General features: G+C 45.8%; 2 protein-coding genes across 3 annotated transcripts in view; both read left to right on the top strand.

The window, feature by feature from the left end:
• LOC135823310 (uncharacterized) overlaps positions 1-26,951 on the top strand; it is a 32,145-nt gene that overhangs the window by 3,917 nt on the left and 1,277 nt on the right. The window contains exons 1-2 of one of the 2 annotated variants that reach the window (XR_010554660.1): positions 24,544-24,654; positions 24,910-25,064. The gene's annotated coding sequence lies outside the window, so the exon portion shown is untranslated. Of the gene's footprint in view, positions 1-1,036; positions 24,655-24,909; positions 25,065-26,951 lie in introns of those variants that run through there. The other variant, XM_065336170.1, reaches the window with a different exon arrangement.
• On the top strand, positions 3,955-14,135 carry LOC135823091 (uncharacterized). Its single transcript, XM_065335920.1, has 4 exons — positions 3,955-4,793; positions 11,144-11,589; positions 12,706-12,860; positions 13,767-14,135. Exons 1-3 carry the CDS (start codon positions 3,995-3,997, stop codon positions 12,823-12,825), a joined length of 1,365 nt encoding a protein of 454 aa, XP_065191992.1. The 5' UTR covers positions 3,955-3,994; the 3' UTR covers positions 12,826-12,860; positions 13,767-14,135.

Raw genomic sequence — 26,951 nt, 5'->3', positions numbered from 1 at the left:
ACGGGGCCTGGACTGGTCACAGGGCCTGGACTGGTCGCATGGCCTGGACTGGTCACAGGGCCTGGACTGGTCACAGGGCCTGGACTGGTCACAGGGCCTGGACTGGTCACAGGGCCTGGACTGGTCACAGGGCCTGGACTGGTCACATGGCCTGGACTGGTCACATGGCCTGGACTGGTCACAGGGCCTGGACTGGTCACAGGGCCTGGACTGGTCACAGGGCCTAGACTGGTCCCGGAGTCCTACACAGTAAACTAGACTGAGGGCATGTTCGATTGGTAGGATCGGGATCCCGACCCACCGGATCCACTGGATTCGCACCCTTTCGATTGGTCGAATCCGGATATGGATCCTTCGGATTCAGATCCGGTCAACCCACCTCGGGGAGCAGGGTTGGCCGGATCCAACGGATCCGAATGTGACCTTTGTGCGTATATGGCGGGTGAAAATCATTTTTGTTCACATGGTGGTACGCATACGTGGATTGAGATAGAGTTTGCTGACTTTTTGTAGGATGTGTGCGATGAGTACGACTTTCACCCTTTTAGGTGACTTGTGAGCGCCATTCTATTACTTCGTCAATATGGCAACAGTCAAGGTCCAAAATAAAGTGTTCAGTTGACTCTGAAGGATCCGACGGATCTGAGATCGGGATCCCGATCCCGATCCTTACCAATCGAACATGCCCTTTTAAAATATGCAGAAGTGCACCATATCGTTTACGTAATCTTTGCCGTCTGATATCACAGGTCTGATTGATACAGAGCAAGAGTATAGAAGTGGATCATCCATGACCAATCAAAACGTATATAAACGGAGAATTCTACTGTCCAGAACCCATCTACAGAGTCGCACATTCTGCTTTATGTACTCTTGCCATCATAGCAGTCTGGAACAGAGATGCATGTACAAGTAGCTAGCCAGGTCGGGAAAGAAACTGGACAACCACCATGGAGAGTGGAGTGAGCTGTGTAATACTTTCCCGATCACAAACAATTGTATTTGCTGTTTGTGTGATTCTTCTGTGTTCTCTCAGATATTTCTGGACAGCAGGATACTATGTCGGGTTGTGCCGTTATGAAGTGTGTGATATCATGTAAGACTGGAATATGAGGTCCGTTTTATGATTACTAAGAAAGTCGTGGACATCTCTTTTGGTCTTGTGATTGAAGTTTTCATTTCTTCGATTTCTTGCCACTTTTCTGCTGAGCTGATCACTGAGGAAGTTGGTGCTGCCTCTTGTTGAATTCCACTCCATTGGCTGAGTAACCGAGTAACTGAGTACATCGTATGTGAGAGGGTAGTGCTGCTAGTGCGAGTGCAGTATGCGTGTTGATTGTGTTTTTGAAATCAAGGCATTGTTGAGTTTGTGCGTGAATGTTTGCGTGTCTGTGCATTCAATTCCCATATTTTTTCTTTGTGCGTGCTTGTACAATCATGTACCTTGATATTATTATTGTGAATCCTCCACATGTGTGTTTTCCGCTGCCATTGTCCATAGTACACGTAGTACATGTAGCATCTGGAGTAGCCAGGATCCTGATTTTTGACTGAGCTACATGTTTAAAACTTAAAAATGGTAGTGGCGTCTGCCGTGATCTGTGTTTGTGTGTGTGTTTTTGGGGGGGGGGGGGGTCTGTAAGGCGGCACGGCACGACCATGTGAGATCGGATTGTGACCAACCACGTGTGTTGTAGCCCGGTGACGTGGCTTGTTCGCATGAGGATATAGAACTAACATAGACCGATCTTAGCAATGGTCCTGACCAGGCTCTCTTGTTTCGCATCAACAAATCACTATTCTACATGTGCATGTCATGTAGTGTACGGATGTCCAGGATATCACTGCTGCTCGGTTCTGAATAATTTTTCCTTCTTTGATCTCGTATAGAATAATAAGTGGATCTACGGGGGGGTCTATCCAGATGAATACTTACATCCGGATGAATACAGTCATGTTTAGCGTAATGTGCGGAGTGCGGCTTGTGAAGTTGTGTTATCTGTTTGGGGTAGATCTAGTACTGGTATAGCGCCAACTCAGCAGTCAGATAAAATCATGCATGCACCGACTGATTATGATTGTACCCGAGCTACACTACGGCTGCAGACTAGATCTACGGACCGTGTCCATGTACTACACTACTAGGTCACCAAGGTCACCGTGAGGTTTGACACGTGAGTGATGACGCGTGTGTTATCAAAAGCCTTTTTGCAAATTTTGGCCATTTGCGCTAAAAAAAAACAAGGACAAAAAATTGAAAAAACAAGAAACAACAAGAGCACCTCGATCTCGCCTTCATAATGTTAGATCTACCAGCTAGCGCTAGCGTGTTGTTATGCTAAGGTCAGAAAGGACTTAGTGGCACTCGCTGGTTTATATCATCAGTTGAAGAATATTCCTTATCCTGGCGTCGATCGCTGAGAAGGTGCACTATTGGCTACTGACGTGCATAATAGTTTTGTTACATTCACAACAGTGTTGCTGTGGTAATCCGCGCAGTGCGGAACATCTCTATTCACTGTGCAACTGTAGCATACCGCTTTCAAAACTTACTGGGGTAAGAGAATTATGTATGTACAAAAAAGAAGATGAATGTTGAAGAAACAATAGTTGACTGCCGGGCTGAGACCGCTGAGTGCGTTCGAGTTTTCCGGATTTCAATGGGCGCTTTCCATTACAAGTTTGCACAATTCTGGAACTGGGTTTTGTACTTCTCGAATGACCAGAATGTGTGAATTCCGGCTATGTAAACGAACAACCAGAATTCACAACGCATTTTATTCATGGCATATCACAAAAAAAATTGATCGTAAAAAGAGATCACGTACACCCTCGCGCGCACGTGGACCCAGCTTCGCGTACCGGACTACCGGTCCATCCCGGTGATCGTGAAGGCTCCATGTCGGCAACAATATTGGGCTTCGATAAAGCTGAACCTGTGTGCGAAAGGACCACCCAAAATGATCTGTTCTAACAATCAGCCCCAGCGGAAACTCAACTGCGGCAAATAGGTTTTCGGGAAGACATAAGACTGTAGCAACTACTGTAAAAGCCATTATTCTAACAAGGCGCATATATAACGATTTCCCAAAATCGACTGGTTTACGTGTACCAAAGGTAACGATTCTCACCTATTCCCAACGCTCAATAGGACAGTATATGTATAAATTACTGTATAACGATTTCTATTTTAACGACAGATTTCTCCTCGCTAACTCGTTAGAGTTAGCACTTCGTTATAATTATGGCTTTTACAGTGTGTAATCGAACGCGCCCAATGTGGCAATGTCATACAGTGTTGTGTATCGGATATGCATAATCTTACCACCCTATCCGACCTTTCGGCCGACGAAAAAATCGAGAGGTTTAACAACTCCTAAGAATACATGTAGTAGAGAACGAGTACGCCGGGTACATGTTGGTGACTCGTTCACTCATCCTTAGTTAGGCCAAATTGCCAGGGAATTTCGATGTGGTTGGCTGAAGTTTGTTTTCAAGTCAAACAACACGTGTACGTGTAGTTATAAACTGACTGAAGTGATCTTTTGCATTTTACTGAAAACCCCCAAAAGCAGTTTTACGAATCATGTCCTTCGTGACTGATCTGGTTGAGGCAGTAAGTGTTGGTCACTGAAATCTGGTTCATGTAAGTCAGCTAGTACTGGACACTGTGCAGCCGTAGACCTTCCAACATTGGGTTGTGCACCGCTGTATGGCCGGAAATGTATTATTCATGATCCCGGATTTCATCATGTCTAGCACTGCGGCTGTAGATATTGTGTACAGTTGCATGTATACTAGTATCTGATCTGTTGTATGTTGTGTGTGTGTGTATATGTGTGTGTGTGTGTGTGTGTGTGTATTTTGTCGCACTGTGTGTTATTCTCTACAGACCGGCAGTACGTAATCTTCTGACAAATTCTCAGTAATCCACACCATACACTGTACGCTACACACCCGTGTACTACTGAATATACAACATCACCAGGAGAACATGTTTGCTTCAAAGTTACATGGCAATCTCAAGACTGTCAGTAAGTTTGTTCAGCGTGGTTATGCTGTGAGTGTACAGAGCCGGTTAGTCCAGTCAACCAGCGGATCAAGGTTATGTGTTACTAGTAAGGTGAATCAGACATCAGCACAGTCCAGGCAGTCAGTTAGGTGGAGATCAGATCAGTCTGGTCGTCAAGTCACTACGGTACATGATGCATATGATGCCATTGATTCAATCTTTGATAGCATCGTGAAGTCACGCACTTTTCAACCCAGCTATCTACTATCACAATGTTCCCTCATCCAACGACATGTTACTGAACTACGCTATCCAAGCAAAGTTAGGGTTGCACTTGGGGCATGTGCTCTTGTCAATGAGGAGAACACTGAAGTGACAAAGTTGGCAGTATCTTTACTTAATCAACTAGCCAGTCTACCTACTGATGTCTGGCAAGACAACAGGAATCAAGAGCACCTGAGATGGGCAGTTTACTGGGCCGCAAAGTGCCGATGTGCAACTCCAGGATTCACGAAGTTATTACAACAGCAGCTTGATGTCATGTGCATTGAGGAATGTAGAGATGTTGATCATTGTGCACATGCATTGTTTAAGTTGAATATGCCTGATCATCACCTGGCCCAACACTTGATGAATCGCTATATGACCATACACAGTACAGGTGATCCCAAGTATCGTCATACTCAAGTACTCTCACTACTTCTCTACTGTACACTGTGTGGTGTAGAGTGCAGTGCCTTGCTGAAGCTGATCAGTGTTGATCATCTGATACAGAGTACCGGTAAGTCTATTCCAGAATAAGACATAATTATAGAATAGAGACTTGTGGTCTGCTGGTGGTGGTACGAGTATTTCCTTGCAGCACGGACTTTCAATGCACATCCACACCAATATCCTGTATGTCGTCTTTATGTGGATAATGAATCACTGTGTATTTTTTTCACGCAATCTGAAGATTCCAGATTGCCTGCGTAATCTTCAGATTGCGCACGCATCCTGGGGTGACACGGAAATATTTGTGGCGCCAGACCAGGTGAATCCTCGTCCCTGACCTTCCGGGATACTTCTGGAAATACGCCCAAGTACGTGTGGTGCAAAATTCACATGTGTGGTTCATGAAATATGTGGGTTTTGCTGAAAACCTGAAGAGCACAACAAATTCATGTGGGGCGCAATCTGTGGACTTTGTTGAAAACATGAAGAGCACAGCGAATCCATGTGGGGCGGAATTTCGCTGAAAAACATGATCAGCACAGAGAATCCATGTAGGGTGCAGTCTGTGGGCGCAATCTGTGGTTTTTGTCACAGTGTGTACTGCTAAGGAATGTATGCTTTCACATACATAATGGTGTTGGATGTTTTAGAGTGTATGTTGAATGATTCAAACTTGAGTTTCCAATGAAGTTGTCATGGCAGGCTTAGGTTTGATATTGAATCATACAAAAAGAATAGAATGGGATACGGAGCTTGGGTTGGCTGTGACTCAGAGTTTCACGCCTGTGGCGATCATCAGACAGCAATGAGTACAAAAACTCAATGAATGTTCTTGATATAGTGTGGTAAGGTGCTAGTGGAATCAGAGAATTTAAGGGCAAATAAGGTGAAGCGGTGATTCTATGCATGTACTTGCAAGATCAGCGCCATACATCAGATGTAATCCTGGTTTATGTAACTGGAGCCGGTGTGAAGTTAGATAGGTAGAATTTGTATTAAATCATATACAGTGAAACCTGTCTAAGGCAACCCGTCAGGGGAAGAGAAAAAGTGGTCGCCGTGCCGGGCCAGGTGGTCTTCTTATCCAGGTTCAGTGGGTCACGTGACCATATCCACATGTGATACATCATTTTGATCAGTGTATCACAGTGCACACGCCTATGCTACTCTAGCACTACTCATGTGCCTGGGGTCCTCAGACCTGTCAAGTGTCGTGCATGCACCATGTACGTCTACACTTCCTGCCTGCACTGATGTGTAGATCTACCATGCATGGTGCACTATGCAATGCGTACATTTACATGTACTAGCACTGTGCAACGTGGTCGCGGGTGGGTGGTCGTTGGTCGCATTGAGCGAGTGGTCGCCTTATCCGAGTTGTTTTGAATGTGAATGCATCCGTGAAATAACGCGTTGGATCTGAGATGTAGGTGAGGTCAGGTTGAGTTTTTAGAGCTCCGTAGTCTTTGTAGATTTCCAGTAGCCCAGCCGGCATCAGGCCGGTCTGGAGTATAGTAGCGGGTAGTAGTAGTTGGTAGGCATGGACTCTGACGGGTCGGATGCCCAGGGGACCCAGGACTTAGCTTTGCAGGGATTCGACGACCTGCGGAAACTGGCAACAAAACACAGCATAGAGGGCGTGAGTAAGCTGTCCCGTGCTGAGCTGGTGGAGAGCCTCCGGGCATTTGGTGTGGATGCACGAGCCGGAACGTATGTATCCAGGCTAGAGAATGCATTATTATCTTTCACGACCTGTATTGAAAACCTGAGCATTGAAATAGTGGCACTGAAGGTTGGCCAAAAAGCCGAAATTTCAGCCCTCCACGCCGAAATTGAAGTTCTGAAGAGAGAAATTGGCAGTTCGGAATTCAAAAAGGTTACACCCGCACCTGACGCACCCGTACTTAGCGTACCCGTAGCAGAAGTCTCTCCTGAGCTGGATGCAGCAGCACAGGCACGGAATACGCACTCTGCAGTCAACCCGTACTCGTACAGTGCAAAAGTAGTATCTGCATGTCCCAAAGCTCACTTCCCATCGCATTCTCCCATGACACAGTCAGCTACCTCCAATACGGGGACACATACTGATCTCCGGACAAACGTCATTTCATACTACCAGCGCCCACCCCGCAAACATGAGCAACTGCGCAGTGCCCATCGTACCAAATGCAAAGCTGTTCATGTTGGAAGAATTCACCCTGGTTGCTCTGCTTCCTCCATCGCAAAATGGTGCGAAAACAAGCAAGTGACTGTACTGAAGTGCTCCGTCTCTGAGACAAAGTACTTTGGCCTAGCGTACGCGCACGTAGTCGTCACAGCAGATGACTGGGAAGCTGTGCAAAACACTGACTTTTGGCCTGACGGAGTGACAGCTCGAGAATGGCGATTCAAGGCTGACAGAATAAGTACAGCTGACAACACAACCGTCGATCAGTCTGCACAATAATGAACCTCAACCCCCCGATACTTCCTCACTGTTCCCCAAACATTACTACTAATAGCACACTTAATCCATTAGCTCAGCCTTTTTACCCACTTTCACAGCCAACCGCAGGATAACAGCCTATAATGTGCATCAATGCCAGGTCCATTAAGAACAAGACTGCCGAGCTGGCTCACATTTGTTCCACAGTTAAACCCCTCATTGTTTGCATAACGGAAACATGGCTCTCTCCACAGTCGTCTTTCACGGTCCCTGGATAGGACTGTTTTCGCCGAGATCGTCCGCCAGATGAAAACAGGTCAGCTACCGATGCCACCCATGCATATGGCGGCGTCTGTATCATGGTACGGTCTGGGATGTTTCCAAAGGTCACCCATCGATCTGACCTCAGTATCCCTCTCCTGGAAGCCACATGGGTGGAAATAGCCCTGTCATCTGCTAACATACATTTCCCAGAGGCGCCTCATGTGAAGAAGTTGGTTATTGGTGCAGTATATCGACCACCAGCCCTTACTCCATCAAGTATCAACACCTTCTGCAATTCCCTCCAGCACTGTCTAAGTACTCTTAAGAACCGAACAACATCTATCATGTTGATGGGAGACTTTAATGCTAAGTCATGTCATTGGCATGGAACTACCACGGATGCCGCTGGTCGCCAGCTTCACAGTCTTTTCGGCATGTTCTCTCTCACGCAGCTCGTAAATTTTCCAACACATGAGTCATTGTCTGGCATGGGGGCAGCTCTCGACCTAGTTGTCACTGATACAGCACCACTTGGTCAATCCGATCATTCTATCGTGGTTGGCCACATCCGTACTGTACCCTGCCCAGAAATGCCCACATACCGTTCTCGTGATGCTCGTTCGACTCCCCTGGATGTCCCTGATTTTAGTGTATTTTCTTTGGATTCTCTAGACAGCAACACTGTCGCGAGTATGAATACTGCCATGTCCCACATACATTGGCCAGCAGCTTTGAGCCTGGAGAGGCGCGATCCTGACATATCTGTGGACAACTTTTACTCTATCTTCCATAACATCTGTGCAAGATTTCTTCCCAGGCAGAAGCCGCCGGCTGTCAAGCGTATCCATATGAACCCCCCCCCCCCCCCCCCCCTGGCTGACCAGTACCCTCCGACATCAAATAAAGAAAAAGCGAGATTCGTATAGTGTTTACCGAAAGTTTCCCTCGGCTTACAACTTCGCATTTTACAGACGAGAGCGAAACGATACTCGCAATATGTCTAGAACTGCCCATCGACTGTACATCTCATCCCTAAGTGCATCCACGGCAAGACCCGCATCACCAAGTCTATTCCAGTTTGTCCGGAAGCTTCGATCTCCCCAAGGCAACAGCAGAACGACTGTAACTCAGCTCTCAGTCGCTGGTACTCTATATTCTGACCCTGTGGATGTGGCAGATGCTTTGAACGAACAGTTTATTTGTTTTGGAACACAAGATGATCCTTCATGGAATGTGCCAGACTTCAAGCCACCCGACGCCCCATCACGTGGAAGAACTACACCTACGTTGCAAGATGTCACCACCACGCCTTTTTCTGTGGCAAAGCAAATCCGCAACCTTAAGACCCGAAAGGCTGCGGGAGCGGACGGTATTTCTCATGAACTCCTGAAACTATTTTGTTCCAGTATTGCATACCCTCTCAGCCTCATCTTTAACCTCACTTTTGCAACTGGTGCTTTCCCTGCTATTTGGAAACACGCAATTGTAACTCCGGTCTTTAAGAACAAGGGAAGTAAGCTCGATGCATCGAATTACCGCCCGATTTCGTTATTGTCAACAATCTCCAAGCTGTGTGAACGCATTATGTACAACCACTTATACACTTACCTGTCTCCTGTTCTAAATCCGTCCCAGTCTGGATTCCGAAAAGGCGACTCTACGTCCTGGCAGCTTCTCAGACTTGTTCAATCGATGTCTTCTGTTCGTGAGAACGGCCATTACAGCATGCTATGTTTCTTTGATCTAAGCAAGGCCTTCGACACAGTATGGACACGCGGGCTCCTATACAAGCTGTCGCGCCATGGAATCCATGGTACTTGCTTCACGTGGCTCAGTACTTACCTGACGGGCAGACAGCAAAGGGTGCGTGTCGGCTCTGCTCTGTCTGCCAAAGGGCATGTACGGTCTGGAGTTCCTCAGGGATCAATCCTGGGGCCTCTCCTCTTTCTTATGTATGTAAACGATCTGGCAGAAATGGATCACACATCACTATATGCTGATGATACAGCACTACTTGTGACAGCACCCACTCTCCCCGAGGCTAGTGCCAAGTTACAGTCCAACATAGATGGCGTTATTCATTGGATGGAAAAATGGAGATTGCAGCCCAACTCTTCGAAAACTGCTGTAATGTGTATCCCCCCCCCCCCCCCCCAGTTGTTCCTGTGACCTATCTTCATTAGTAACCAGTCCCTTCACCTTTCCAGGCACCACAACCCCGCTCTGCATCATTGAAAAACACAAGCATCTTGGCGTCATTATTGACCAACACTTAACCTGGAAATCCCAGATCGAAAATTTAGACAGCTGTGTTAGCTCAGTAATGGGATTTCTCTCATCACACATCACCCACCTGCACACCGACTGTCGCCATGTTATCTACACATCTTACATTCTGCCTATTTTTGATTACTGCTGCATAATTTGGGCTGGCATTTCTAAAACACTGATTGCTCGACTCGAAGTTATGCATAGGCGTCTTTTGAAAATATTAGTTCGGCTTCCTCGCCTGACTCCAAGCGCAGACTTATACCGCCTTGCTTCTGCTGTGCCGCTCTCGGTCCGCGTGCGTTTTTTGGCATGCCAGACAATTCATAAAATTAAGCTGGGCATTGCTCCTCTTCATGCTCTCTCCTGCCTAAGCTGGTTTGCTCAATCTCAAGACATGCGCACCAGAAACTCTCTCCGCTTCCCTATTGCGCGGTCTGCCTCTATGCAAACATCTCCTCTCTTCCTTGCTTACCGCCATTGGTCTCTCCTCCCACAACATCTAAAATCCTGCCAATGTTACAATACATTCACACAGCTACTGCAGAATGCAACATACTAGTTGATATCCAGCCCTGCCCTAGCTTGTTTTGCTTTTCAGTTCCCCTTTCATTCTTTTTCTTTCTCCCCTCTAGCTGTATTACCGCCATGGCTGGCTATCGCCCACATCACCATTTCATTGGCTAGTGCCACGTGACTGTGAATAAATAAGAAAAAAAGGAAAAGTGGTCGTCATGGTCGAGTGGTCGCCATATCCGAGCTGTTTTGAATGTGAATGCATCCGTGAAAAGGAAAAGTGGTCGCCAAGGCCGAGTGGTCGCCATATCCGAGTGGTCGCCATTACAGGTTTTACTTTATAACATCAGTACGGTCGTTCAGTTTTGTGCAATGTTATCGCATGAGCTGATTGTCAAGTAACTGGTGGTGTTAGTGGACATTATAGCATAACTTGTAGTTCCTTGGTCCTATTTTTACTATAAATATAACCAAGAGTGTATAATTTTAAGTCCCGAGTACTCGCATTGAAGGACATGTCCATGTATCCGAAACATTTCTTTCCGGGCAAAACATTTTGTGTCTAAGAGCATGTCCCTGCATGCACGTGAATACGATATCTACGTATGCACTGGATTGAAGAATGCGACCGATTAAAATATACTCATGACAACTTGAGTAACATACTCGTGTAAAGCCATGTATGTTTGTAAACAGGACAGACATTATGTACTTACGTATGTATACAGTATTATTAAGTCACACACCGACGATGACTCATGTAGTGTTCTGACTTTTAAGTGTGAGGAGTAACACAAGTAGAGTTGGTGTGAATATGACCAATGATCACATCCAAATGTCAACTACCGCTTGAAATTTTCATTTTCACATTCTGAGATATTGCTGGTCTCTGTCCATACCACTGTTTGTTCCTCTCAATTCTCTCTACCCTGACTTCTGTGCAGAATGCGATCCTCGCCATGTCCAACTGCTATTTTTGCACAACACCCTCCCTGGTACTAACGACCAGCGGCTACAGATATTGGAAACATGTTTGGTGCGGTTCCGAAAGGCTGTGGCAAGTCGGTATTCAGGTCGAATGCATGACATGCTGTCATACTTCATTGGCTCAAAGTACACCACTGGCATTTCTCTGGTTGATGGTGTGCCAGTTCAAGCATTCTGCGTATTCAACCGAGACTATAAACCAGTGGAGACTGAAGCGTATCCAGCTGATGTGTACAATGGTGTATCAGTAGATATGACTGAAGCTAGACGTCATGATTTCAATGTTGTGGCATGTCTGGGTGTGAGTGACACTCGGTTACTACGTCATCCTGTACGTACACCTAACGGGTATGATACTCTTGCAGCATTGGCACTGAAATCTCAAGGATGCTATATTATTCCGGTGAGTTCCAGTGCTAGTGATTTGATTTTGATGATGTGTGTCTTGATTCTTTAGTGACAGTGGGAAGAAAAGAGCTTGTATGTCACGGCCGCATTGCGAGTTTGTGACCTGGCTTAGATCAGTCTAGTGGCTACCCAGACTCCCAGGTAGACGACCAATATAGTCGCCATCCAAGTTAGCTAGCTCACACAGAACGACAGGTTTCTAATTCCACCTGAACCGTGTTTATTGAACTATTGCTATGCTAGATCGAAAGATCAGCGCGAAGAGTCAAAGACCCAGACAGAGCAGGGGAGAGTCGAAGTGACTCTCCCAGGATCGAGAGTGAATCGAGGGAGTAGTGTGCTCCCCAAGAGTCGAGGATGAATGTCAGCAAAACAGCTCCTTTTATATGCTACATTATGTGATCAAAACTATACAGCGGCAAGAATGCGTAAGGATTATTTCTATATTTCAAACAGTGGTGCAATCAGCCAAACTAGAATGTAGTACAGCGATCAATACGGGGAGTCCGCTCACCCAAATGTGAATATTAATCATCTCCATATGCTGGCATTACCTTGGTCCGCGATGCGGTAGTTGAGATGCATTGCAGCTGGCGGGAATCGTAGCTGTCATTCTTGTGGCTTCACCAAAGGCGGGCTATTCCCCCAAACATAGCAGCAGATGGCAGAGCCGATTTCCCACCAAAAGGGTACGGAGTCCACAGTACGCGAAGCACTGCAGACCCTTTACAGTGTACGATGCGAGAAGAGGCGCTACTCTTGCTCAACTAACAAGGGTATCAGCTCCCTTGCAGGACGAGACGTGGTCCCCTCAAGCTCAACAGTGTAGTGAGTACAACCCTGACAGCTTTCTAGAATATTTCGGAGTCCAGCGTTTAGCTTGTTGAACTCAATGTATGGTCGCTTTCACGACGAGTTTGATCCTGGTCATCACATGTACACGATGAGAGTTTGGAGTGTTTTTACTGCCTCCTGTTGCGCTAGTCTCGTAGTACGACTTAGTCTGACCCTTCTGAAGATGATATTCAGTGACGGATTGACTATAGAGACATTTATCCCCTTTATGAGCTACACTTTTGAATTACACCACTATTTCTTGCTCTCTTGAAAGGTTGTACTCGAACATGGCGCTCGGCACTCGCAGAGAAGCAGACACTTTATCCCGGATTTGCTGATCAATTATCCGCATCACATTGGCGTGTTCAAAGACCTGTTGCCAGCCAAGCAGTGATGAATATACACACTGATGTCATACTTAACACTATGGTAAGTTTACAGAATGTTAGATGATGTATTTGTCTTGGTTTGGTCTTGCAGCATCGTTGGCTGCAATGTCTGGTTTGAAAAGAGAAATAAAACTGATTGCAGAAGTATAACATAAGTACATGACACAAACAAGGCAGGCGGGGCAGCTCGAAGTAGCTGTGAACGCTGCTGTCTGATGTTTGCTGAAATGTGTTAAACTTGTACAGCTTCACAGCCCTTCGTCTCTAGTGTTTGTCTACATAACAGGACATGTATATGGTAATGGAGTCTGTAATGAACAGCATGTTAGATTCTCCCTTCGGATGGATTTCTTGTACTTGGTAATGGACCACACTCGAAACCGTGACTGGTTGTTGGTTTTGTGGCTGGATGAAAGGGTATATTAGACTGTATGACTGGTTGCAAGACCTGTAACTGTTCACAGGGGCCGGACTGTTCACCGACGACCACATATACGTACTTGACTTTGCAACTAAGAGAATGGGCTGAAGTGTTATTTTGTCGTGAACTAAATTTTTGACATCATGTTTTATGCACAAGTAAATGTACTTGCAAGTACATGTACGTTAAAAAAACTGCTCTCGCAGGTCTTATTGATGCAGGGCAAGATTAGAAAAGAGGGTCACGGCTTCCATGACTAATCAAAATAAATGTAACCGAGGAATTCTGCTGGCCCCAAAGGTTCCAAACCCATCTCCAGAGTTGCACACTCCACTGCATCATGTACTCTTGCTGACGTTACAGTCAGTATTAACACAGAGATACACGTACATGTGGCTAGCCTCGTCAAGAAAGAAGCTTGATAACCGCCATAGAGAGTGGAGTGCGCTGTGTAATACTTCCTGATCTTAAATAAATTAAAATAATTGTAATTGCTGTTTGCGTGGGTCTTTTGTGTTCTCTCAGGTATCTCTGAACAGCAGAATACTATGCCGAATTGTGCAAGAAGTGTGTGATAATATCATGGGAGACTGGAATTTGGTGTCCATCTTGTGATTTTTTAAAGTTATTATTCCTCCGATTCCTTTCTTTTTCTGCTGACCAGAACACCGAGGAAGTTGGTGCTGCGTCTTGTTTCATTCCACTGTATTGGCTGAGTAACTGAGTAACGAAGTACATCGAATGTGAGAGGGTAGTGCTACTAGTGCTAGTGCAGTATGCATGTTAATTGTGTTTTGAAATCAAGGCATTGTTGAGTTTGTGCGTGAATGTTTGCGTATCTGTGCATTCAATTCCCATATTTCTTCTTTGTGCGTGCTTGTACAATCATGTACCTTGATATTATTATTGTGAATTCTCCACATGTGTGTTTTCAGCTTCCATTGTCCATAGTACACGTAGTACAGATAGTTGTGTAGCATCTGGAGTAGCCAGGATCCATATTTTTGACTGAGCTACATGTTTAAAACTTAAAAGGTAGTAGTGTCTGCCATGATCTGTGTGTGTGTGTGTGGGGGGGGGGGGGGGTTCTGTAAGGCTGCACAGCACGACCATGTGAGATCGGATTGTGATCAACCAAGTGTGTTGTAGCCCGGTGATGTGGCTTGTTCGTATGAGGATATAGAATTAACATAGACCGATACTAGCAATGGTCTCTTGTTTCGCATCAACAAATCAGTACATGCCATGTAGTGTACGGATGTCCAGGATATCACTGATGCTCGATTTTTTGAATAATTTTTTTCTCTTTGATCTCGTATTGAATATTTGACTTGGATGTACCGGGAGGGGGTCTATCCGGATGAATACATGTTTACCGTAATTTCAGGAGTGCGGCTTGTGACGTGTTATCTGTTTGGGGTAGCGCCAACTCAGCAGTCAGAGAAGATTATGCATGCACCGACTGTTATGATTATACGCGCGCTACACTACACTACAGTCTCGTGTCCAGGTGTCCGTGAGGTTTGACAAGACAGTGCTAGTGAGTGATGACGCGTGTGTTATCAAAAGCCTTTTTGCAAATAATTAAAGGGGAAGTTAAGGCAAAAATTAAAATTTCACCAGTTGTAGTCTTCGGGGTGCTGAGTCGAATGGTCGTGGTCCGAGGAAGCTGAGACGCTCCCTTCCTACTTGAATCCCAATCGAACTCGCGCACTTCCACCGAAACTGGGTGACTGCGCCCTACTAGATGGGGATTTGTATGCAAAATGTCACTAAAAGCGCCATTTCGTTCTTATAAAAGCACGGATGACCGCGATTGGCCCATATGTTGTAGTATTTTGGACGCTGAGTCGACTGGTTTTGGTCCGAAAAGGCTGCGATGCGGCGTTCCTCCTTTATTCCCAATCGAACATGGTTGAAGAAGCGGTCACGTGCTCCTGCGTACACCAGTCAGCTGGTCACCGTGCCTGCAGGGTACAACTTACTAGCCTGTTTGACCTTTTTTGGGTGCAGTCCTGTCACTCGAGTTGAACTCGAGTTGAACCTTGGTGTGAAAGTTGTCACCTGCTGGCGTGGTGACCAGGTGATTTGGGCACCCAGGACCACGTGACCGCTTCTTCAACCATGTTCGATTGGGAATAAAGGAGGAACGCTGCATCGCAGCCTTTTCGGACCAAAACCAGTCGACTCAGCGTCCCAAAGACTACAACATATGGGCCAATCGCGGTCATCCGTGCTTTTATAAGAACGAAATGGCGCTTTTAGTGACATTTTGCATACAAATCCCCATCTAGTAGGGCGCAGTCACCCAGTTTCGGTGGAAGTGCGCGAGTTCGATTGGGATTCAAGTAGGAAGGGAGCGTCTCAGCTTCCTCGGACCAAGACCATTCGACTCAGCACCCCGAAGACTACAACTGGTGAAATTTTAATTTTTGCCTTAACTTCCCCTTTAAATTTTGGCCATTTGCGCTAAAAAAAACAAGGACAAAAAAAACAAAAACAAGAAACAACAAGAGCACCTCGATCTCGCCTTCATAATGAGATCACCAGCTAGCGCTAGCGTGTTGTTATGCTAAGGTCAGAAAGGACTTGGTGGCACTCGCTGGTTTATATCATCAGTTGAAGAATATTCCTTATCCTGGCGTCGATCGCTGAGAAGGTGCACTATTGGCTACTGACGTGGATAATAGTTTGTTACATTCACAACAGTGTTGCTGTGGTAATCTGCGCAGTGCTGAACATCTCTATTCACTGTGCAACTGTATCATACAGCTATCAAAACTTACTGGGGTAAGAGAATTATGTATGTACAAAAAAGAAGATGAATGTTGAAGAAACAATAGTTGACTGGCGGGCTGAGTGCGTTCGAGCAATTGTTTTCCGGATTTCAATGTGGCAATGTCATGCTGTGTTGTGTATCGGACATGCATAATCTTACCACCCTATCCGACTTTTCGGCCGAGGAAAAAATCGAGAAGTAGTTTAACAACTCCTAAAACTAGTAGAGAACGAGTACGTGTACATGTAGGTGACTCGTTTACCCATTCTTACTAATCTTAGTTACTCTAGAGAAATTCGATGTGGTGCTGAAGTTTGTTTTCGAGTCAAACAACACGTGTACATGTACAGTCAACTTCGCTAATAACGACTGCGGATATAACGACAATTCGCGAATAACGACAGCATTTCCATGCCCAGAGCAAAGTCCCTTCCAATGGACCGTATGCGTGTTAAAACAAAATGGCGTCACGATTTATTGAAAGTGGTATAGTTGGTGGTACGAGTGTTCAAACCCATTTGAACTTCATACTGTTCGTCTTCTTTTTGACATGCTCTCTTTCCATCGTACTTAGCTTTTGTTTGTTGAGAGCTGTTTTGGCTTTCTCCTATACCTCTGGGGATGCCAAGTGATGGTTTTGAGAGGCTGGTGATGGCTGTGAGCGAGAGTTTGCCGATCGGCGTCGTCCTCGCTATAGCGATGAAAATACTAGTTAGGCCAAACTAAAGAAGGTGTGTGGTTCGACTAACATGGACATTTTTTTTACGGGCGGGCGGGCGGATTTTTTTTTTTAATATATATTTTTAGTACATGTAAATACACTGTACTGCCTTTAGACACCCAGTACATCGGCATTATTACGCAGTGTTATGCCATACATGTTGTATAAAGGGATCACTGGCTAATACTTTGAAACATTGTGTAGCTCTGGAACGAGAAGAGAATAACTTCAAGCGGTGACTCTGACTGTCCAAATCATCAAGCAAATGAAGAACGATGCGAGTTGAAAGTAAGTTCGGGAACTACTTCGAAGTACAAATTGTACAATGTACCGGTACATGTATTGCTAGTTTGGTGTCGGCGTGCACGAATACATGGGCTTTTTCCATCGACGCTTCCTGTGCTTGCACACATGGAGCAGCAACTTACCGGTACAGGTGAAATATCGTTCCCAATACACGAGGAAAGTGCAATCTCGTCTGTCCTTCATCCCAAAACAGAAGGCCGTCCTTAATCTGGAACGAGGCAATCACTCTCAACCGGACGGTCACTTCAAAATAAGTCTCGCCAGTCTGCCGGTGGTCGTATCGAGTAGACTCTACTACCAGCACAAGGCAGCAGTCGTACCACTCACTGCACTGCACTGCAGTACAACTACAAGTCAAGTCCAAAAGGAGCCGCCTGCGTCCGCAGACTCACGCTGCACAGCACGTAGACGTGGACGTGTTTCAGTCCACGTACGTCAGTCACACGACAGCCCGCCGAAAAAAAGTTACGGTCGGGCTGAAAAATGTACGGTCGGTCGGGTGAGTCGAACCACAGACCTTCTTCAGTGTGGCCTTACTGCGCACCTGGCAGATATCACAACACGTCGGAGCGTCCAGGAGCAAAGGAATCTTGGGTTTTCACTGGAATCTACAGTCCGTATCGCCTATAAGGTTGGCGGCTATAGTAATATACTGGCTATAGTGATCGATTTCTCAAATTCATTTTCATTTGCCATAACTAAGTATGCACAGTTATCGCGTATAGTAATAATCGTCTATAGTAATATATCGCCTATAGTGATCAAATTCATATTTCAAAAGACCTTTATTACACTATTTTTGCATCGGTTATAGTGATTGATATAAAATCAATCGATGTCAGAGGAGAACAGGGTGTAACTTCTTCGTGAAGAACTTGTCCAGTGAGTGCTGTTTGGTGAGTTTTGCTTGTACAAGTTGCCAAAATATGCCTCCATCATGAGGAAATCCTGATTTTGTGTGTCAGGAGCTACAGCCAGCTACATGACATTGTACATGTATGTAGTGCGTATGTGCACGGCGCGCTGAGTCGTTTGACACCCCACTCGCATACATTGCATGCAGTATCGGTCATAGTAATATATCGCTTATAGTGATAAAATGCTCAAAATCAAACACCAACGCTATAGGCGATACTGACTGTAGTTCCTCCAGCATCGTGTAGCCCACCGTCGGTGAATGGCGGTCCAGAAAGGTCGAACCTGGTCTTCTGCAGCATCTCGCAGTCCTGCGAGGCACACTGAATACGCCTGTCATGTATTCTACAAATAAAAATCACGAAGTTGTGGACTTTACAGTGATGAGTCTATCCTGTATGCTGCAAAAGACGCAGGAAATGTGAGTGGTGTCCGTACACTGGACGCCAATATCATCCCAGTCTTCTCCTGCAGGATCTGTTTGACATTGGCATACCGGTATGCAGTGGGTCGACATTGGCCTGGTTTGGCAGCTATCTGCCTGGGTGGATGTAGCAGGTTTGCATTGGCGCGTCGTCCAGTCCGACATTTTCTTGTAACTGTGGAGTACCGGCAGGGTTTGAGAGGTTGCTCGTGCTGTGAACACATCTCTACTGCCTGTCTCGTCCTGGAAGTGCCGTCTCGCCGCTTCCTTGCTCTACAGTCACGCTGTTATTTCGCATTGTTTCGTGGTGCAGCTCAAAACCTGCCCAAACAACTGTGAGCTCGCAACATGGTATGGACAAATTGCACCACTCATGCTGGTTAACTAAAGCCAGGATAGTCGAGTAAGCGAGTTCACTCCCTGGGCCATGGCAAGATCTGTTCAGCGCGGGCTATTCCAACCTCCAAGTGCATAGTCACCGATCGATCCATGCGTTGGTGGTTGACCTACAAAGAGCCAAGGTCTACGAGTACTACTATTGGATGCTGTCTACATGCAGTCAACAAAATCAAAGTACCTCAGTATGCCCCAGAATAGGGCATGTGCATCTATAGCATGACACAAAAGGGGTTCTGGCGGCACCTGTCAAACAAGCAGTAGCGACTAGTGCCAGCTACCTATTGGAGGCTAGCCGCTACAGTCTGTCACTGGAGATAATTCTTATGTTCACTGTTTAGACTGCACAGACATCGACATGTTGTATGCATATTTTTATTTTATACTTTGGATGAAGTTTTCCATTAGTCATATTTGTGTTGTTGCTAACGGCTTTTGTTGACGTCACTTCTGTCATTTCATTGTATCGTATTACTCTTCAGACATCAATCCTGAATGGCATAAGCGAAAGTGGCACCCCCGCCACCTACGCGGACATGCTTTTAATAATAATAATAATACTGTTTAGACTGAGCACAATTAATGATGCGCAATCAATCTGCCCAATGTGTGTTCTGTTCCACCTAATTATAACGTCCCATCGCATCAACCCTACTACACGCACATGTCGTCACTCTAGCACGACTTGTGTTATTATTGTTTATTTTGATTCGCACGATAAATAGAGCACAATAAACGTTAACTTGACCGAAGGTTAAAGGTGACTGCAGATAGAGGAACACATCGAGGTACAGGTACCGGCATCAATACAGTATCAGAGAGAAACAAACAAAAATGAGAGGTACGCAGAAAAAACTCTCGTAAGCCCAAGGGGAAGTGGTTGATGAGGAATGAATGCACTCTCCACGCTCATCTACACTGTTCGTGGAAATGCACACATACATACAATAATATACAACATAGCAATAGCATGCACAGACCCGAACAATTTCATGTTCACACATGCAAGCACAGACCTGAACATTAGTACCAAAAGCCGATACAGACAATATCCCCATACACACAGACGCACACACACACAATGTCCCATGTATGCGCCCGTGGTAAGAAAAGCACGCAAATCTACAAATGCACTGGATGTGAACCCACAGATTTTCTCTTATAGCAACGATAGCGGATCTGATTCTGAATGAAACACACACACAATACAATCATTGAATGCCCATCCGCAGATGATGGCAGGTCCTGAAAGAACAGGCAGTGTTCCAGTGATGGGGAACAGAACTTCGAGTGGCGAGTGAGGTATACACACACACACACACGTGCGTGCGCGGGCACACATTTAAGTATTCAGAAATAGAATCGACATCGTAGTATTCATTGGTTGGGGAATGCGGGAAAGGAAAATAAAAAATTGCTGTAGGTTATTGTTGTAAGGACACTGGGAGCACAACAGAAAGGTAAGCAACTTGCTTTGAAGCAAAGAAAGTTATTATTCCACGGATCTCAGAAGGAAGGAACGGTCCAGAATGCTGCACTGGCAACAGGCGGCCTGCATGTGCGTGGCCCCTGCAGTCGGTCCAGCTGCCGGCCTTGCAGTGCTGAAAAGAATGTGCAGTACAGCATGTCACATATTATCGCAGCCTGGACAAATAGGCGCTGGGAAGTCCTAGTTATGTGCTCACCTACACCACGATGCACCAATCTTCTGAGCTACTTTGGCAACAACTTTGTCCACGTGAGACTCCCATGGGCTGAGCCAGTTGTTGAGGGCTGCACCAAGGTGGACGGCAATGACCGCTGATGGCAAGGCAATCCATGACACACAGTCACTAGGGCATTGTCAACATGGCGCTGAGGCTGGATCGATAAAATCAACCTTTAGGCTGCCGCGGGGTTGACAACGAGGCCGCTGTCTCGAAGCTAGTCAGTCAGCCTGGTCACCGCCATTGACGAACCAGTCGCCACCACCAGCAGTGGCGGTAGGTTGTGACAAGTGTGGTGCAATATTGTCAGCAAATTCAGTACTCAGGATAAGATGAGTGACAAAGGGAACGTTGTGTTTGATAATATTGAAGTGAACAAGGATGATCACAAGATCACAAACCCTGCGCGTACTCCACCGTGAGTTACAAGAAAATTCCGGACTGGACGACGAGCAAACACCAACCTGCTACATCCAACCTGGCAGATACTATTACGATAGCTGCCAAACCAGGTCAATGCCGACCTACTGCATAATGTCAATGTCAAACAGATCCTGCAGGAGAAGACTGGGGTGTTGTCGTCCAGTCACTGAGTGTACAGACACCAGTCACATTTCCTTCGTCTTTTGCAGCATACAGGATAGACTCATCACTGTAAAGTCCACTACTTCGTGATTTTTATTTGTAGAATACATGACAGGCGTATTCAGTGTGCCTCGCAGGACTGCGAGATGCTGCAGAAGACCAGGTTCGACCTTTCTGGACCGCCATTCACCGACGGTGGGCTACACGATGCTGGAGGAACTAGATGCCAGTGAAAACCCAAGATTCCTTTGCTCCTGGACGCTCCGACGTGTTGTGATATCCGCCAGGTGCGCAGTAACTAGTATTTTCATCGCTATAGCGAGGACGACGCCGATCGGCAAACTCTCGCTCACAGCCATCACCAGCCTCTCAAAACCATCACTTGGCATCCCCCAGAGGTATAGGAGAAAGCCAAAACAGCTCTCAACAAACAAAAGCTAAGGACGATGGAAAGAGAGCATGTCAAAAAGAAGACGAACAGTATGAAGTTCAAATGGTTTTGAACACTCGTACCACCAACTATACCACTTTCAATAAATCGTGACGCCATTTTGTTTTAACATGAATATCGCGGATTGTAATACATATCATGAGACTTCGGGTATAACGACACTTCGCGAATAAGGACACTTTTTTGATGCCCCGCCGAATGTCGTTATAAGCGAAGTTGACTGTAGTTATCAACTGATCGAAGAGATCTTTTGCATTTTACTGAACAACCCCAATGCAATTTTGGTAATCATGTTCTTCGTGACTGATCTGATTGAGGCAGTAAGTGTTGGTCACTGAAATCTTGTCCATGTAAGTCAGCTAGTACTGGACACTGTGCAGCTGTAGAACTTCCAACATTGGGTTGTGCACTGCAGTATGGAAATGTATTATTCATGATCCCGGATCATGTTCATCTACCACGGCTCAGTAGATACTGTGCACAGTTGCATGTATACCTGATCTGTTGTATGTTGTGTGTATGTGTGTGTGTGTGTGTGTGTGTGTGTGTGTGTGTGTGTGTGTGTGTGTGTGTGTGTGTGTGTGTGTGTGTGTGTGTGTGTGTGTGTGTGTGTGTGTGTGTGTGTGTGTGTGTGTGTGTGTGTGTGTGTGTGTGTGTGTGTGTGTGTGTGTGTGTGTGTGTGTGTGTGTGTGTGTGTGTGTGTGTGTGTGTGTGTGTGTGTGTGTGTGTGTGTGTGTGTGTGTGTGTGTGTGTGTGTGTGTGTGTGTGTGTGTGTGTGTATTTTGCCGCACTGTGTGTTATTCTCTACAGACCGGCAGTACGTAATCTTCTGACAAATTCTCAGTAATCCACACCATACACTGTACGCTATACACCCGTGTACTACTGAATATACAACATCACCAGGAGAACATGTTTGTTTCAAAGTTACATGGCAATCTCAAGACTGTCAGTAAGCTTGTTCAGCGTGGTTATGGCGTGAGTGTACGAAGCACGTTAGTCCAGTCAACCTGCGCGTCAAGGCCATGTGATGCTAGCAAGTTGACTCAGACATCAGCACACTCCAGACAGTCAGTTAGGTGGAGATCAGGTCAGTCTGGTCGTCAAGTCACGACGGTACATGATGCATATGATGCCATTGATTCAATATGGGATAGCATTGTGAAGTCCCGCACTTTTCAACCCAGCTATCTACTGTCACAATGTTCTCTCATTCAACGACATGTTACTGAACTACGCTATCCAAGCAAGGTTAGGGATATCCTGCAGGCATGTGCTCTTATCAGTGAGGAGAACACTGACGTGACCACACTGGCAGTATCTGCACTGAAGCAACTAGCCAGTCTACCTACGTATGTCTGGCAAGAAAGCAAGAATCAACAACACCTGATATGGGCAGTGTACTGGGCTGGAAAGTGTAGATGTTCAGCTCCAGGATTCACGAAGTTACTACAACAGCAGCTTGATGTCATGTGCATTGAGGAATGTAGAGATGTTGATCAGTGTGCATATGCATTGTTTTTGTTGAATATGCCTGATCGTCACCTGGCCCAACACTTGACGAATCGCTACCTTACCATCCAGAGTAGAGGTGATCCCCAGTATCGTCATACTGTAGTACTCAGACTACTTCTCTACTGTACACTGTGTGGTGTAGAGTGCAGTGCCTTGCTGAAGCTGATCAGTGTTGATCATCTGATACAGAGTAAGTCTATTCTGGAATAAGACCCATTGAATAGAGACTTGTGTCTGTTGGTTGTGGAATTTCTGCTCACGCGGAGTTGCAAGTGACATTCATACCACAAACCTCTGTTGTAATCGTCCTTGGTGTCTCAGAGTTGAAACCAAGTGTTGTTTTAGACGGGAACAGAAACGATCTCAGTTTATGGTTTTTGCTACACAATATTCTGCAAGTGCAGATTTGCTTTCACATACACACTATGATGATGTATGTTGTAAACTGATCATAATTCAACTTGGGTTTTTAAAATAAAGTCATAATGGCAGGATTATAGGTATGATTTTGAATCATGCAGTTGGACAGTCCGGCTGAAGCCATTCCAAACTTGTGTTAGTATTTTAGCAATCAACTACATTCTAGTGATACGGGTGAGGCATCCTGCAACTATACAGTACAATTGGATGATGATGGCTATGAGTCATGCAGATGGAAAGTCTGCAGCCATTTCGAGCTTGGTTTAGTATTTTCGCAATCTAGTACATATTAGTAATTTGGATGGGGCAACCTGCAGCCATATAATACTATGGGAAGTTTTGAGTACACCTGCTCTATTCCTCGGCACTGCAAAATCACACCTCAGTCCACTGTATCAGTTTCGACATTTACACAAATTGCTATCACCAGAATGCAGTACAATGTGCACTGTGCGATATGCATTCTGATGATGTTTGTAAACAGGACAGACAGTATAAACTTGTGTGTATTTCAAGAAGTGTGTGCACCAAATTCGTAACCACACACCAACAAAAATTCATCCAGTGTTGTTCCCCTGACTGTGTCTGTTTTATAGGAAGTAGGCGGTGGGCGTGGAAATGACAAATGGTCAACTTTCAGATGTCGTCGATTTTTGTTTTTTCATTTCCACATGCTGAAATGTATCTGTTGGTCTGTGTAACTACCGTCTGCATTTCTCTCAATTCTCTCTGCCCTGGCTTCTGTACAGAGTGCAGTCCTCGCCTTGTGCAACTGCTATATTTGCACAACACCCTCCTTGTGACTAACGACCAGCAGCTACAGATATTGGACAGGTGTTTAGTGCGGTTCCAGAAGGATGTGACAAATCAGCAGTCAGGTCGAATGTATGATATGCTGTCATACTTCATTGGCCCAAAGTACACCACTGGCATATCTCTGGTTGATGGTGTGGAAGTTCAGGCATTCTGCATATTCAACCGAGATCATGAACCAGTGGAGGCTGATGCGTATCCAGCTGATGTGTACAGCGGTGTATCATTAGATATGACTGCAGCTAGACGTCATGGTTTCAGTGTTGTAGCATGTCGGGGTGTGAGTGACTCTCGGTTACTACGTCATCCTGTACGTACACCTAACGGGTATGATACTCTTCGAGCATCGGCACTGAAATCTCAAGGATGTTATATTATTCCGGTGAGTTCTAGTGCTAGTGTTTTGCCTTTGATCATGATGTCTGTCTTGATACTTCAGTGCAGGTTGAATAAATAAGTTTGCACATAGGGAGAGTTCTGACGGGCATGACTACGTTCTGTTGCCCAAGTCTCGTAGCACTACTCAATCTTACCCTTCTGGAGACTGTCTTCAGTGACAGATTGACTATCAAGACTTTCATCTCCTGGATGTGCCTCAATGTTGATGTGCTGCACCATTTCTTTCTGCACTTGATAGACGGTACTCAAATATGGCGCTCGGCACTCGCAGAAAAGCAGCCACACTATCCCGGATTTGCTGATCAAGTATCCGTATCACATCACCGTGTTCAAAGACCTGTTACCCGCCAAGCAGTGATGGACATACACACTGATGTCATAGTCTACATGATGGTAAGTTACAGAATGTTAGATGTTGTACATGTATCTGCCATGGTGTAGTTTAGTGTTTTATTCTTTCAACCTCATTGGGTGCAATGTCTATAACTGATAGCAGAACATTAATAGAATGTCGTGGATTCGGCTTCTTTGATGAGAGTGAGGTATGCGAGTTGTTGGGCGTATTCCTTTGATCTGACCGAACTAGAAAAGGACATCATCAAGGAATTGATCAGGCCATATCGTGGTGGTGACCTAGCTATGTTGATGAATACAACGGGTAGTGACACTGATTAGATGACCTGTGGAAGACTATTCCAGGAATTCCAGTGTCATGGGTTGAAGATTACGATCAATGTTAACCTAGAAGTAGTGAACTTCCTCGTTATCACACAAGCAAACCTGTAAACCGGTCAATACGAATCATACCGAAACTGGGCTCCACAACACTATTGTCGTCCGGAAATGGTAATACAGTGCATTGGCGCAACCTGCACAGTCTGAGCGCGGTCCGCTAGCAGGGGAGAACCCCGTGCGCAGGGTAACGCCAAATGGGACCTCAGAAAGGTGACAAGGACAACACTATACCTGAATACCCAGTCTAACCATCTGCCAGTGATAATACTTCAGTACAAGATCTCCTCAAGTCTATCAGTAGAAGAATATCCGATATCTTGGCTGACCATGATGTGTTCCAGGAGGCTGTACCACCATAAAGGAGTGTGCTGATTAGCAGTAGGTATTGTGAACCCCTAGAGTTGTGTAGTGGACTATCTATTGAGAACATTGACAAATTCCTTTCAGATAGGTTCCTCATGACTGGTCTGGGGGGCTCAGTAGAAACTGTGATTGGTTCAGCCATGTTTGTTTGGTATTGCGACTTGTCACAGGGAAGCCGTACGTGAAGAGGGGAAGAATGTATGATTTATAAAAATCAATCCGGCAATTTTGGGGCAAATGGGACAAATGACTTGACATTATGCCGACAGATCGGCATACTTTGGACGACACATGATCAGCATGGTGAGACCAGGAGAGGGCGGAATCTATGACAATGCCAAGGTGTTTATGGTGGGGCGCTACAGAGATAGGGTAACCGGGATCATCGGGAAAGTGGAAGATGGGCACTGGATCTGTGGGAGGGGAAAAAAAAGACGAGCTCGGTTTTGGTCACATTTGGCTTAAGGTACCAAGTGCTCATCCAGTGAACAATGTCGTTGATACAGGTCTGAACTTTGGGGTACAGGGTGGCGTGAGATGGGGAGGAAGCAAGGACAGTGGTATCATCTGCAAACCAAAAAAATATTGGGAATGGAATAGGGGAGGTCATTAACGTATGTGAGGAAGAGCAGGGGACCTAAAATGGAGCCCTGGGGCACTCCGGATGTCACAGACTCGTGGTCAGATAAAGTTCCATTTACTGTGACGCACTGATTTCGGTCCAAGAGGTAGTTAGTTATCCAGGCGAGTAGGGAGCCGGGGACACCATGGGCACGAAGTTTGGCGATCAGGCCCTTGTGCCACACGGTGTCAAAGGCCTTGGAGAAGTCGAAGAAACAGATGCAGGAGACCTGCCGCTGGTCTTTTAGGGAGCAGAGGCCTTTGATTATGCGGGACAATTGCAGGGATGTGTTGTCCTTACGACGGAAGCCAGATTGTGCGGGGTGAAGAAGAGGGGAGATATGGTCGTACAAGCGGTCGTACACTATTCTCTCTAGCAGTTTGGAGACGCAGGACAGGAGGGAGATTGGTCGGTAATTAGATGGGTTGTTCTTGTCGCCTTTATTTTTGTACACTGGAATGACAGTGGCTGACTTCCTCCATGACGGGAATGTGCCGGAGGAGAGGGAAAGGTTAAAAAGAATGGAGAGTGGGCGGGCAATTGAGTAGCTCAGTTTCCTG

Source organism: Sycon ciliatum, chromosome 8, assembly GCF_964019385.1.
Source record: "Sycon ciliatum chromosome 8, ocSycCili1.1, whole genome shotgun sequence".
Lineage (NCBI taxonomy): Eukaryota > Metazoa > Porifera > Calcarea > Leucosolenida > Sycettidae > Sycon > Sycon ciliatum.
Note: the sequence above shows the minus strand (reverse complement) of the source record. Positions and strands in the feature narration are given on the sequence as shown.